The 13,335-nt window shown below is 40.6% G+C and overlaps 1 protein-coding gene across 2 annotated transcripts; it reads right to left on the bottom strand.

Annotated features, from left to right (window-relative positions):
* Positions 1-3,354: 3,354 nt before the first annotated feature.
* On the bottom strand, positions 3,355-5,088 carry LOC125190787 (transcription factor JUNGBRUNNEN 1-like). Of its 2 annotated transcripts, none has more exons than XM_048088189.1 (3): positions 4,688-5,088; positions 4,354-4,601; positions 3,355-3,920 (listed from the first exon to the last, which is right to left on the bottom strand). In XM_048088189.1, exons 1-3 carry the CDS (start codon positions 4,896-4,898, stop codon positions 3,579-3,581), a joined length of 801 nt encoding a protein of 266 aa, XP_047944146.1. In that variant the 5' UTR covers positions 4,899-5,088; the 3' UTR covers positions 3,355-3,578. The 2 variants fall into 2 exon arrangements, with proteins under 2 accessions (XP_047944146.1, XP_047944145.1); XM_048088188.1 differs by having other exon boundaries at positions 4,354-4,607; positions 4,688-5,087.
* Positions 5,089-13,335: the final 8,247 nt, after the last annotated feature.

The following is a 13,335-nucleotide window of genomic DNA, read 5'->3' as shown; positions in this document are numbered from 1 at the left end:
TGAGCACATATCCAAAACCTTCCATAGATCCATGTCTGGGCCCAAAAGGAACTTAATATAAATAGGAGAATAAAGGAGACAAAAAATAATTAATTTTTGATGAAAAATTTCGTCCAGTTCTAAACAGAGTAGGGACGATTTTTTTCCATTATTTTTCTCCTCCGTGAGTTTTTCAGCTCCTTCTCCGTGAGGAATTTTCTGTCTTCTTTATTCGAGCCCTAGTATTTTGATTAGATCAGCCCACCCTAATATCGAGATACAGTTCGGGAACCAAAGAGAAAATCCGTGGTCTAGTATTGAAAATCATCACGTGGAGAAGACGCGAGCAATCGTCGATTCTTTGGAGAATCAAATCGGTAACTCTAAACCGTAATATTCATGTTTAGGGTTTACTTTCTATGAGCATGAATTATTTGCGTTCTAGCATGCAATTATCTGTTTAACATGTGAATTGATTAATCGCATAATCGGTCAAATAGATCCTTGTCTGATTTATTTATTTTGTACAAGTCTTCCGCTGTGCAAGGGGCACCAAAACCCCAACAGAGCCTTGGGTGACCGGCGATGAACCGAAATCGGTAACACCCAAAACGTTGTACATGCCCCCCAATCGCCAAACGTGTTCAAGTCGAACCCGCCGGAGCCGCCAGAGTTTCCGTCACCGGACATTTTTTCAAAACTTGGATAGGAAAGAGAGATGATTTGAGAGAAGAATAGATGAGTGTTTGTGTGTAGAACGGATAATGAAAGTGGAGTAGAGAATGAAAAGGAATGAAAAGGGAGTATTTACAGAATAAAAAAAGAAAAAATAAATAATAATAATAAAAATTGACCGTTGAACTTTCATATACCGTTTAACATTTTTTTTAAATTTCGAAAAATCAAATTTTTTTAAAAATAATAATTATGACGTCATAAATACGACGCCCACTCGACGGCCGGCGAGTGGGTGTCACGCCTAGCGCCAACGCGCTGTCTCGATGGGGTGTTCGTTCGCGCAAGACGCGCAACGAGCTAGCGCGGTGCTATGGGACAAGATGGAGTTTGCAACGCTGTCTCGTCGCCGTCTCGTCTCGAAGAGACGAGATCGAGACGGCGACGATCCGCGCTGCAGATGCCCTTACGTACTTCCTCCATCTCATTACAAGTAATTGATTTTTTTGTTGTTGTCTCATTATAAGTGATTAATTTTCATTTTAGCTAAAAAGAAAATATATAATCGCTCTTACTTTACTCTTTTTCATACTTTACTCTTATTTTTATCTCTCTTACTTTATCACCTCTCCTATTTTATTATCTCCAACTTAACACAACGTTGTGTTAACAATTACTCCCTCCATCCCGCTTAAGATGACACGTTTTCCTTTTTAGTTTGTCTCAACTAAGATGACACATTTCATATTCTGGAAGCTTTCTCTCTCCAATTAATACACCCAACAACTTTTTCTCACTCCTATTAAAATATTCATCTTTCTTTCTCTCTCTCTATTTTAATACTTACATCCACATTCTCTCTAAAATTAAACATTTTAATCAATAACTCCTAAAATTCCGTGTCGGCTAAGGAATGTGTCATCTTAGCCGGGACGGAGGGAGTATTATTTTCTTAAATCCTGTCTCAAACGAAAATCAATCACATGCATGCGGCCGATTGGGGGAATACTTCCCAAAGCTAAAGGCCTTAGGTTGAATTTCAGATGTATATATGTTTATTTGTTAAAATTCTATAGAGAAATAAGCTGATCCCTTTATTTATAATTAAATAATAAAAGTAATCAAAGTCATGAAAATAAATCAAGTATTACTGTATAACTTCTATCGCAATACCATTAAGGCATTAACTATTATATTCAGAATTCTAATTCTCCAACTTTTATGTACTACTAGTATTTATCTTTGTTCTATATTTAGAATCTTTACATATTTAGTTATTTAATACTCCTATAATTTAAATTTTTATACGAGTATGTTAGTAATAATAACAATAATACTATAAAATACTCCCTCTGTTCCATAGTAATAGAGGCATTTCATTTTGCACACTCGTTTTGAAAAAATAATTATAAATAGTTAAAGTGGAGAAAAAGTAAAATAAAAGAAAGAATAATATAGAGAAGAGTCTTATCTATAATATTCTCTCTCTTGCTTTACTTTTACTCCACTTTAACCATTTATAATTATTTTTTCAAAACGAGTGCGCAAAATGAAATGCCTCTATTACTATGGAACGGAGGGAGTAATAACTAAGCAATAAAACCTAAAATAATTTAAAATTATGAATCATACTTAACTATGAATATAAAAATAAATAAATATATTAATATTACATAATCAATTAATAACTACTTATTATAATTTAATAATAATAAAATTTGATTATTATGTACCAAAAATGAATAAAACAATTATCAAGTACCATTTTTGTGCGAAAGTGAAAGATCGAATACTATTTATGCCGTTCATTCTATATTTAATGATTAACTACAAAAATGAAAATGTTAAGGATAAATATTTTTGAGTTGACCATCTTATTTTAGAAATGTAATTTGTATAAATATAAAATATATAAAAAGAAAAATTATTAAAAAACACGATAAACAAAATACTACTCCCTCCGTCTCCCATTAAGGGTCACACTTTTCCATTTCGGTCCGTCCCCAATTAAGAGTCACACTTTAATTTTACCATAAATAGTAAGTAGGTCTCACATTCCAATAACTCAATTCACTCACATTTTATTATAAAACCAATATAAAAAAATGGGTCCCACATTCCACTAACTTTTTCAACCAACTTTTCTTTACATTTCTTAAAACTCGTGCCCGGTCAAAGAGTGACTCCTAATAGGGGACGGAGGGAGTATAAGAATATCATGCGTGGGATATCATCAGTTGTTGATAACTATCTTAAATTTATAACTGACAACTACTTCAATAACTTACATATGAATGTCAACATGAAGACATTTGTATGTGAACTAAACGTAGTTGGCATACATATGTACCTATCTCAACTACATTTAATTGACATACAAATGTTTTCGTATTGACATCTATAACTTAGATTATTGACATAGTTGTCGGTTACTATTAATTGAAGATGTAAACCTAAACAAGACCCTGTCATGCGTTTAAATATATTTGAGCTCACCATTTTATTTAGAAATAATGATCACTGTTAAAATTTTCATAATTGAACTCAAAAATTCAACAATATTTGTTAGTAATATATAAATACTTCATAGAAAGAATGAAAATTAGAAATAAGAGACGAAAAGAAATGAGCATATCACGTGAATTTCTGCGTTTTAGAAATTGCATATAGTATTGTGCTTTTAAATACAAGTTGCTCGCATTCCTTGAATTTGTTCATTCCATTTTTCTTTATATTCCGTGAGTTAATTAAATTAGAACACATAATATTGTTAAACATGAAAACCTGATCTGTAGGATATGCTAGAGTGAGATACATAACTGAAAAGCATGTACTAACTATTACTCCCTATACATGGTGTGTCTCCCTGCCACTTCCTTCTTGTTCATTCCAATCTAACTATATACTAGTAGATGATAATCAACTCAAAAACAGTAAGGATTAGTAGGAGTAGGAGCAACAGCAACAGCAGCGGAATCGACCATGGATCGAAGATCTTCCCAATCCGCGTGTTTCAAAAACTCATCGATGTCACCGTACATACTGTAGTTTGAATAAGATTGCTGCTGAAGATTCTCCACACTGGTTTCAGTTGATACTTGCTTCTTCACAAGCGGAGCTGTGAAGCTGATGTAGCTCCGCCCGTGCTGATCCTCGCTCGCGGCTACAGTTGTCACTCTCTTCGCTGCCGCCATATCCTTCCAGTCCGGCACGTACTTCCTGTTGGAGGTGCTTCGCTTCAGTATTCGGCATAGAGTCCACACTTCCTGCATATACAAATACCAAATTAACATAGGGGGTGTTCGGTTGGCAAGACTAAATCTCATGATTAAATATGTATCATGTTTGGTTCATAAGATTGACCCCCTCAACTTAATCCTAGACGGATAGTCTCATGATAATTAGTCATAGCCTCCCCCTCCAACTAAAATAATCCTACAACTTAATCCCAGATATGGATAGTCTCATGATAATTAGTCATGGCAACCGAACGCCACCATAGTATATGAGTTGGTGACGGTCAGTTTGTTAGACCAGATAAAAGTAGTAACATATTATATTGTTAAAATAATATTTATCTAGAATTAAATTTAACATGGCAGTAAGGATGAGATGGTTAATCTAATTTTGGCATTACCAAGCTTATGAGAAAAGTGCAACCAAACAAGAGATAGTTAGATTAGAGATGAGTGGGGTTACTGGTTCCTGTAGGGTAGTGGCGGGGAGGCGGAACTCGTGCATCATCCAGTCGGTCTTGGTGCCCTTGCCGGCAGAGCCACGGTAGTAGACGAGGGACTTCTTTAGACCAATGCAGTCGCGGTCGGAGGAGTAGATGGGGCGGTCGATCCCTGTGGCCTTCCAGAACCCTGACCGAGTCACCCTATTTGGCCTCATGCTGTTCTTGTATTTCTTCCCTCTTCTACAGAAGAAGTACCACTCTCTCTCCCCTGTGGCTAATTATCATCATATCTGTTATTTTATTATCACCAAAACAACTATTTATCATATCAAATTAATACTATAAGTAACATACTCGGAAGATCCCATGGGTCGAATTTGTAGATGTCTACGTGCTTGATGAGGTCGAGGCGGATGGGCCGCTTTTCGACCTTGCGTCGCAGATAGAACCCAACGAGCTCTTCGTCAGTGGGGTGAAACCGGAAACCCGGAAGCTGGACGTCCTCGTCCTCATCCTCTTCCTCTTCCTTTGAGATTGTGCTGCTCACGTTTTCCTCTTCCATCATGGATAATACACCACCGGAAACTATTACTACTACTTTATTTTCCACAGATCGTACGTGTATATGTAGTAGCAAATTAATCAATCACCATTTTCTTTTCCTTGAACTTTCTGTGTGAAACCACTTCGTACTTGATGTACGCCTTAGAAAAAGGAACATTCTCAGCAATATAGAGATAGACAAGTTTATGTAATATTGTGTGAGAGAGAAAGTTGATGTAGTGCATTGTGTGGGCGAATATACAATATTTAATTCGGTCAAGTCACGAATGTTGACTTGTCGCATCCTTGGTCCTGATTTTTTTGATTATGGACGATCGTCGATGGAAACGGTCTTCAATTTCTAATGAAATCACCATCAACACTATTTTGGTTTTATATTTCCATAGGAAGGAGTGTTAATTTTTAAACGAGACAGTGTTTTCTATTAGATCAAAATCAAATAACATCAATATCCAGGTTGGTGCTACTAATTCAACATACTGCCAGTGACATTAGGGAACTCGAGGTTTAATTTCCATTTTCCACTTGGAAAAGTTGGGCTAATAATAGAAGGATCTTACCTTCTATATCACACCATTCCAAAGTAAGAGTACTATTGTTGTACCATCACTAAAATATAGATATAAAATTAAGGACAGTATAATTCTTATAGTATTTGATTTTATTTAAAAATATTTTGAAATTGATATCCAACCCAAAATTCACCCCCCTCCATTATTTTTAGTCACCAGCTCCAAACTTAATTTGTCAAAAGTTATTTAATGCTATAATTCGTATACATGTGATGAATAAATTCAAATGCGAAACTCTAATTTTGTCGCAAGACTATTTCATTTTCGTATACATGAAATTTATGTCGCATGACTATTTTATTTTATAATAATGTGAATAAAAAGTGATCGACCGCGAGTTCATGAGCTAGCTAGGAAATATCCTCCCATTGACAAATTAATTCAAGTCGGTCATAGATTGCCAGTGTGATTCCATTAATTATGTATTTATGTTGACATTGATGATATCACATGCTTGATAAAAGAGAACGATTTTGATTTTTCATAAATATTATTCCATCTATCTCATAAAAAAAAATAGATTTTGATTTTTTATAAATATTATTCTATCTGTCTCATAAAAATATGCACTTTTTATTTTCATCTGTTCCATAAATATATAAGCATTTCCATTTATGAAATGTTATCCCTATTTATTATCCATGTACATCAAGTTATATATGTACAAGACTTATACCTTTATTAAAACATTAATATTTGATAATATGGTAATACCAAGATAGAGAATTATATATGGACATTTCTAATTGTTTGATTTTATATTTAAGCTTAACTCAAAGCCCAATATAAGACAAGGGTCCTACCCAATCTTTCCATAATTATAACTTTAATCATGTTTATATAACCCACTAATTTGTCAAGTTAAGCTATTATTATTTAATACTCCCTCCGTCCACAAATAATAGATCTATTGTTGTTCGGCACGGGTTTTAATTTAGAATTGGTAAAGTAAGAGAGATGGGGAGAAAAAGTAGGTAAAGTAAAAGAGATAGGGAGAAAAGATGAGTAAAGTATGAGAGAGGGAAGAAAAAGTGGGAAAAGTACGAGAGATAAACTTTCCATTTTTAGAAAGTGATCTATTTTTTGTGGACGTCCCAAAATGGCAAAAGTGATCTATTTTTTGTGGACGGAGGGAGTACTATTCAAATTTAGATAATTTCTTGTTGGAATCTATGCCCGGTCAAATGACTTTGACCAAGTATAATTTTAACGGGACATTTAATTTTGTGAAATTAAATGATATAGCATCGATCTAAGTTCGGAGTAGATGACCGTAGTATATTCATTTTCTCAAATCCGATTCCCGGTGTGTGAAAAATAATGAATTAAAGTTGTGCAAAATTGCAAACTAATTAAATGAGCTACGAGAGAAGCCAAGTGTTTAATTAAGAGAGTTAATTATCCCACATTGGTAATGATAAGCTTATTAAAAAAGTATTTAATAAGAAGGATTATTACATGTAATAATTTTAGTGGACTAAGATGGGTGAAAGAGCTCACACGCGCCCGCACGCGCGCGCCGCGAGCCTCGACCCCGAGCCTGTGCCCGTGCCCTTGTCCTTGGATCTTGGCAATTGGTCTTTGGGCTATTCTTTGGCCTGGTCGTGGGCTTACCCAAGGCTAGCGGGTCTAGTTATTTTTAGACCACCACTATTTCCACGTCAGCAAGCCAAGCGGGATGACACCTCGTCAGGATGACGCGGTAAAGCTAACGTGGCTGACAAGTAATAGTCCACGTCGTGAATGAACCTAGACGTGTCTAGATTCAACCTCTCCAGCTCTGAGCTCGTAACGGCTTGTAACGCCCGACCGTTACAGCCTCACCATGATGACAACCATCAAGGCTGTGTTGAACCCTGCAGTGGCTGAGCCTATAAATAGGCTAGCCACTCCATGCATTCTACACACTAGAATTCACAAGCATTTCACCAAAACATAAGCTCTCTCTCTCTTTAGCAAAGTTCTTCTGTCGAAGTTCTTCCCTCACCTCCATTCAGTTCGTCGGAGCTTTGCTGATAGTGGTGCTGCTTCACCAGAGACGTAGTAAATACACTCGGATTTTGCACGGTTTCATTATTTTGCACGGATATTGCACGGTTTCATTATTCGTATATTTTATCCATTTTGGTATTTTGACGTGTTTTGTAAGAAATGTGCAAAATAGAGCAGAAAAAGAGCATAAAAAGGTGAATTTCTGAAGCTGGAATTGAAGGGACACCCAGTGGGCAGCTGCAACATGCGCAGCGGTCGCTGCAAAGACTCCAGAAGGCTCTGACTCTCTCCAGCGGTCACTGGGCCCTTGCCAGCGACTGCTGGGAAAACGCGACACGCGATAGCTATCTTCAAACTCAATTTTCTGGCGATCTTGAAGTCCGATCGGGGCGTTCTACACACCATTCTTTTCGTCTTGAAAGTTTCTTCAAGATGGTACCAAGATCACCTCAATCGGAGTTCTGTGGAGAGAGTTAAGGCCGTTCTACAATGTCGCGCAAAGCTGTAAAATGCAGTGTAGGCGGAAATTTAAAGAAGGAAAGAAGATACTACCTTATGAATCCAAATCTTTTCCTTACACTATAGGGAACGAAAATTACCTTCTCCAAACCTTTTTCGTGCCTACAAGGAGCATAGAATTCAAGGGAGATCAAGCAAGAGCAAGATTAATTCTTCCGGGTTTTATCTAGTTTTTATTTGATTGAACATGTCTTAATTTGCTTATATTTATTTAGATTATCTGTCTATGGATAACTAAATTTATAGAATCCTAGGGGATGAAAGTAATTGAGTCTATGTAGTTCTTTTTGTTTTGTTTAATGTTCAGAACTCATTTTTTTTTAATTATTCCTTGGTTTATATTTAATTGCTTGGTTGTTACTTTGATTATTGTCAATCTCTTATTGGTGATAACTTTGAGTGGTTTATAGTTTATGTGTCAATACAATATTTGTGACATGAGTGTTGATACACAATAGGAATAACTCCTAGTAGAGCTTTAGTCAGAGAACATAGAACTAAATAATTAGAATTACTAATGAGTTGATGAAATCACTACCCTAGGGTTCCCTTGTCTCATTTGCTTTCTCAAACCAAGTTAACTGCAAACTGCGAATCTGTTCCACTATTTTCACTTAATTGCTTTCTTTACTTGCTTTTATTTTACGTTTTTCTTAGTTTAAGAGCATCCGCAATGGTCGGCTAGCGACCGGCTAGCCGATTCGTCGCGCTGGCCGATCGGCTAGCCGAACCATTGCAATCGGCCAGCGCAAAAATCGCGAGCGGATCGGCGTGGGCTCGCCGATCGCTCGTCGCTGGCCGAAACGCTTAGCCGATCGGCTAGCCGCCATTGTGGAGGCCCGATCGGCCAGCGCCGATTTTCGATTTTTTTTTTTTAAATCATATATAAACGCGATTTTCGTTTCATTTTCATTTGCACCACTTGTTTTAACGAGTTTTCTCTCTCTCTAACTTTCTGTTCAAGAGCATCATCGAGTGATGGATCACAACAACGAGTCCAGTCCGGCTGACGACGGATCTCCAGCGCTTCTCAGACTTGCCGCAGGTGGGATGCGGATGAAAGGGCAGATGGGCCCGGGATTTAACATCCCTTGGAATCAGATGATGGGGATGATGGCAGTGCGCCGGGGGGGCGATGGGGGGGAACCAGGGGGGTATGCCGGGGGTATGCCGGGGGATGCCGTGTGCAGCGGGGAAGACGCAAGGCGTCAAGCGCCCGGGTGGGGGTATGCCCAGGCATGCGGCCCAGCCGGATGATCTTTGCGAGAAGATGATGGGGATGATGTGGCAGGGGGGATGCTGCACGGTATGCATCCCGGGATGCGGGGGGGTGCAGGGGGTCACCGGGAGGGGACGCGGTATATCGGCCCTCGCTTGATTTTTTGACGGCATCGTCTCACACGTCGACCCCGGTGGAGACGCAGTTCTCTGGCGATGACCTTCTGTCATTGCATGATATGGGGATCGATCTCGGGGACGATGATACTCCCGTTCGAGCGACGCCGGCCGCGCCGAGGAAGAAGACGAGGGGGAAGGGGAAGGACAAGGCGGTCGGCGAGTCATCGCAGCCCCTGCCACCGGCCGGAGGAAGTGGACGGAGGATGAGTACGCCGCGGTGGCCAAGGGGTGGTTGGAGGTGTGCGACGATCCGCTGGTTGCGAACAACCAGCGGGTCATCAACATGTGGGCGAAGATCGCTTTGCTGCCTATAAGAGCACCGCCCGCACGGGAAGGACTTCGGCAACGAGGAGGTCCGGAAGGGGTGGGAGCGCACCGGGGCCGCGGTTGGCCGTTTTGCGGGTACGCCAACGCCCTCGTCGGCTCGAAGTCAGCGGGCAGACCGAGGACGACGCCCGCCGGAGGATAGCCGCGAGTCAGTTCCCCTTGGAGGGGACGTATAAGGAGTTCACTTTCTCGGGAGTGCTTCTTGTTGCTGAAGGACTCGGAGAAGTTCCGGCGGGGGTGCGACCTTGGGTGGCCGAAGAAGCCGCGACTTAACTATAGCGCGGCGACTACTGGCGGCAGCAGCGGCGGATCCCACGACCTCCCCGGATGCTGAGGAGTTTCCATCCCCTCCTTCATTTGCTGGTCGCCCCCGCCCGGTTGGACAGAAGCGGGCGCAGCGGGCTGCGAGGGGCGGATCCCCCTATCGCCCCGCGAGGTCCAGTCCTCCGCCCTCCCAGCCGCCCCACTCGAGTACACTCTCCATTCGCGTAACCAAACGCGGGCTCAGATGTTACAGGTCTTCCGAGAGTGGAAGAACGCCACTGACCCCACGGAGAAGAGGATTCTTTACGAGATGCTCGAGAGCATGCGTGCTGATTTAGAGATCGCGAGGTCACGGCTGGGGGTTCCGACGTGGGCTCGAGATACCACGGTTGGCGGCAGCGGCGGCGGAGACGGCGGCGGCGACGAGGAGGGCGACGGCGACGGCGATGAGGAGTAGAGAGTGGCGGGGCTCGGGTGTTGAAGCCCTTTTTAAAAAAAAAAATCATGTACTTTTTTTTAAAAATCTTTGTACTTTTTTTTAATGGAATGGATTATTTTTCCCGTATATGTGTCGTAAATTTAATTCCGTACATCGCAATTTTAATTACGTAAATGTAGTATATTTTGAATTGTTTTTATTGCGGCTGGCCTATGGCTGGCCTAAATCTGACCTGACAGGTGGTTTTTTTAGTGTTGCTGACGTGGCAGAGGAGAGAATGGCTGGCCTATGGCTGGCCTATAAACCATTGCGGATGCTCTAATCAAATCTCAACTTTGTGTCCAAATAGTATATGAGACTGAGTATGTGGTAGACAGTCTGTAAATTTATTCTCCGTGTTCGATATCCCGGTACTGACCTTTAGCTATACTAGATCTACCATGTTATACTTGCAGGTATTTTTACTGCTAATAAAAAGTGCATCAGTGGCCGTTTTATCTTTGGGGATGAAACGCCAATCCGAAGAGCACTACCGGGGCGTATCTCGTCTTGCGGAGAGGCCTCCTCGACTCGGCTAATTTTGTTCACGGTTTATTGTTTCAGTTTCCGTTGTAATTTTGTTTCAATTCTTTACATTCTGTTTTCCTTCTTTGGATTGTATTACGCCCGGTTATCTCTTGTAATCCAGAAAACCAACAATCACAAAAACAGATATAACTTGCCGTTGAAGGAATTCGGACCTTTAAACTGAACCTAATTACTTTCGAAACATAACACCCTTACTTGAGATGTCGACCGAATCCAACACTGTTGCTGCCACCACTCCAGCCACCACCGTCGCCGCCATCTCCTCCACCATGGCGAACACTGGACCGATCTCGACGATGATCCCAACCCCTGGGTTCACCTCCTCATCAACTCTCTCATGGGGGTTTTCAAACCCCTTTGAGCCCACTGTTGGATCCTCCTCCAGTGGGTAGGTTGGTTCCGCTTTTAGTGGTTCCTTCAGATCCTTTAAAGGATCGAGTATTGGGGCCTTCGGGTCCAACATGGGTGTCGGTTCCTTCGGGTCCGGTACGACCATGGCGGACTCTATGTTCAACATGAATGGTGGGGGCTCTATGCCCAACCATGTTGTTCCTTCCAAGGACCAAGTGCGGCACCAAGAATGATGCTACCCGCCGAGAAGCCACCAAAATTTGGAGGATCTGACTTCAAAAGGTCGTACCAAAAAATGTTGTTCTACGTGACAATATTGGGCGTCGCCAACTTCCTCACGGAGAACGAGCCGCCCGCGCCAAGTGATCAAGAGACGAGACTCGAGATCTTGGCGGACTATGAACAATGGTGCAAAGGAGACTATCTTTGTAAAAATTTCATTCTAAGTGCTTTAGATGATAGCTTGTACAATGTATACTCCGTTGTAACCACATCCAAAGAGATGTTGGAAAGCCTAGAGAAAAAGTACAGTATCGATAATGCTGCAGGTACTGAACATGTTGTAGTATCCAAATTTACGGACTACAAAATGGTCGAGTCTAGACCGGTCATGGAACAAGTTCAAGAGTTCCAAATGATCATCCACTAACTCATGGCTGAAGGGATGATTTTACCCGACAACTTTATACTCATCCAGAAGCTTCCTCCTAGTTGGAAGGACTTCAAGCACTATCTCAAGCACAATCGAAAGAAGATGAGTCTTGAGAATCAACTTGGTTGTAAAATCAAAGCGATTCGAAGTGATAGAGGAGGCGAGTATGTAGCCCCGTTTGAGGAGTTATGCAACGCAAGTGGTATAATTCATCAAACAACAACTCTATATTCACCACAATCTAATGGTGTAGCAGAACGCAAAAATCGAACTCTAAAAGAGATGATGAATGCGTTGCTATTGAGTTTAGTATTACCACATAACATGTGGGGAGACTATCTTAACAACCAACTATATCCTAAACAAAATCCCACTCAAAGGAAAAGACATCACTCCTTATGAGTTATCAAAAGGAAGGAAACCATCCTACAAATACCTAAAAGTGTAGGGGTGTTTGGCGAAGGTGATGGTTCTCCCGCCCAAAGAAGTCACAATTGGACCTAAAATGGTTGATTGTATCTTCATTGGATATGCACTTAACAGTGGTGCATACAAATTTGTTGTTCACAAGGCTGAAATATCGACTATTACAGTAGTAACAACAATCGAGTCAAGGAATGTTGTATTTCTCGAAAATACATTTCCTTGCAAGGACAAAGAAGAAGTCACAATCAGTTCTGAGACAAGAATTGAAGATGAAGTCACTAGTTCTAAAACATTGGATGAAGCCACTAGTTCTACATCAGTGGATGAAGAGCCTAAATCGCGCAAGCTAGTGAGGCCTGATCCAAGTGATGCAGTACTAAGACGTGGTAATAGGTCAGAACACCAAAAACATTTGATCATGACTACATTGCTTTTATGTTGGATGAAAAGCCAACGTCAATAAAAGTAGCCTTTGATGGCCCAGACATGTTACATTGGAGAGAAGCTGTTCAAAGAGAAATTGACTCAATTTTGCTAAACCACACTTGGGTGTTGGTTGATTTGCCCGGAGGTGCGAAACCTTTAAGGTGTAAATGGGTGCTTAAAAGAAAATTTAAGGCCGATGGAACAGTGGATAAATTTAAATCCCGTTTGGTGGTAAAAGGTTTAAAACAAAAGGAAGGACATGACTTCTTCGATACCTATTCACCTAACGAGGATTACATCTATCCGAGTGCTTCTCGCGATTGCTGCATTGAACAATCTGGAGATTCATCAAATGGATGTAAAGACTGTGTTTCTAAATGTTGAACTAGAGGAAGAAATCTATATGAAACAACCCAAAGGATTTGTACTACCCGGACAAGAGAAAAATGTATGCAAACTAGTTAAGTCCCTCTATGGATTGAAA

Source organism: Salvia hispanica, chromosome 5 (assembly GCF_023119035.1).
Source record: "Salvia hispanica cultivar TCC Black 2014 chromosome 5, UniMelb_Shisp_WGS_1.0, whole genome shotgun sequence".
Lineage (NCBI taxonomy): Eukaryota > Viridiplantae > Streptophyta > Magnoliopsida > Lamiales > Lamiaceae > Salvia > Salvia hispanica.
The sequence above is the reverse complement of the archived record's forward strand: the minus strand, read 5'-3'. Positions and strand labels throughout refer to the sequence as shown.

Bases quoted from the DNA above. Each gene is read 5' to 3' on its own strand.
- LOC125190787 (XM_048088188.1), bottom strand. From the start codon at position 4,898: ATGATGGAAGAGGAAAACGTGAGCAGCACAATCTCAAAGGAAGAGGAA. The intron at 4,608-4,687 runs GTATGTTACTTA...GATGATAATTAG, and splicing joins CGACCCATGGGATCTTCCGA to CCACAGGGGAGAGAGAGTGG. The intron at 3,921-4,353 runs GTAACCCCACTC...TTGTATATGCAG, and splicing joins CCACTACCCTACAGGAACCA to GAAGTGTGGACTCTATGCCG.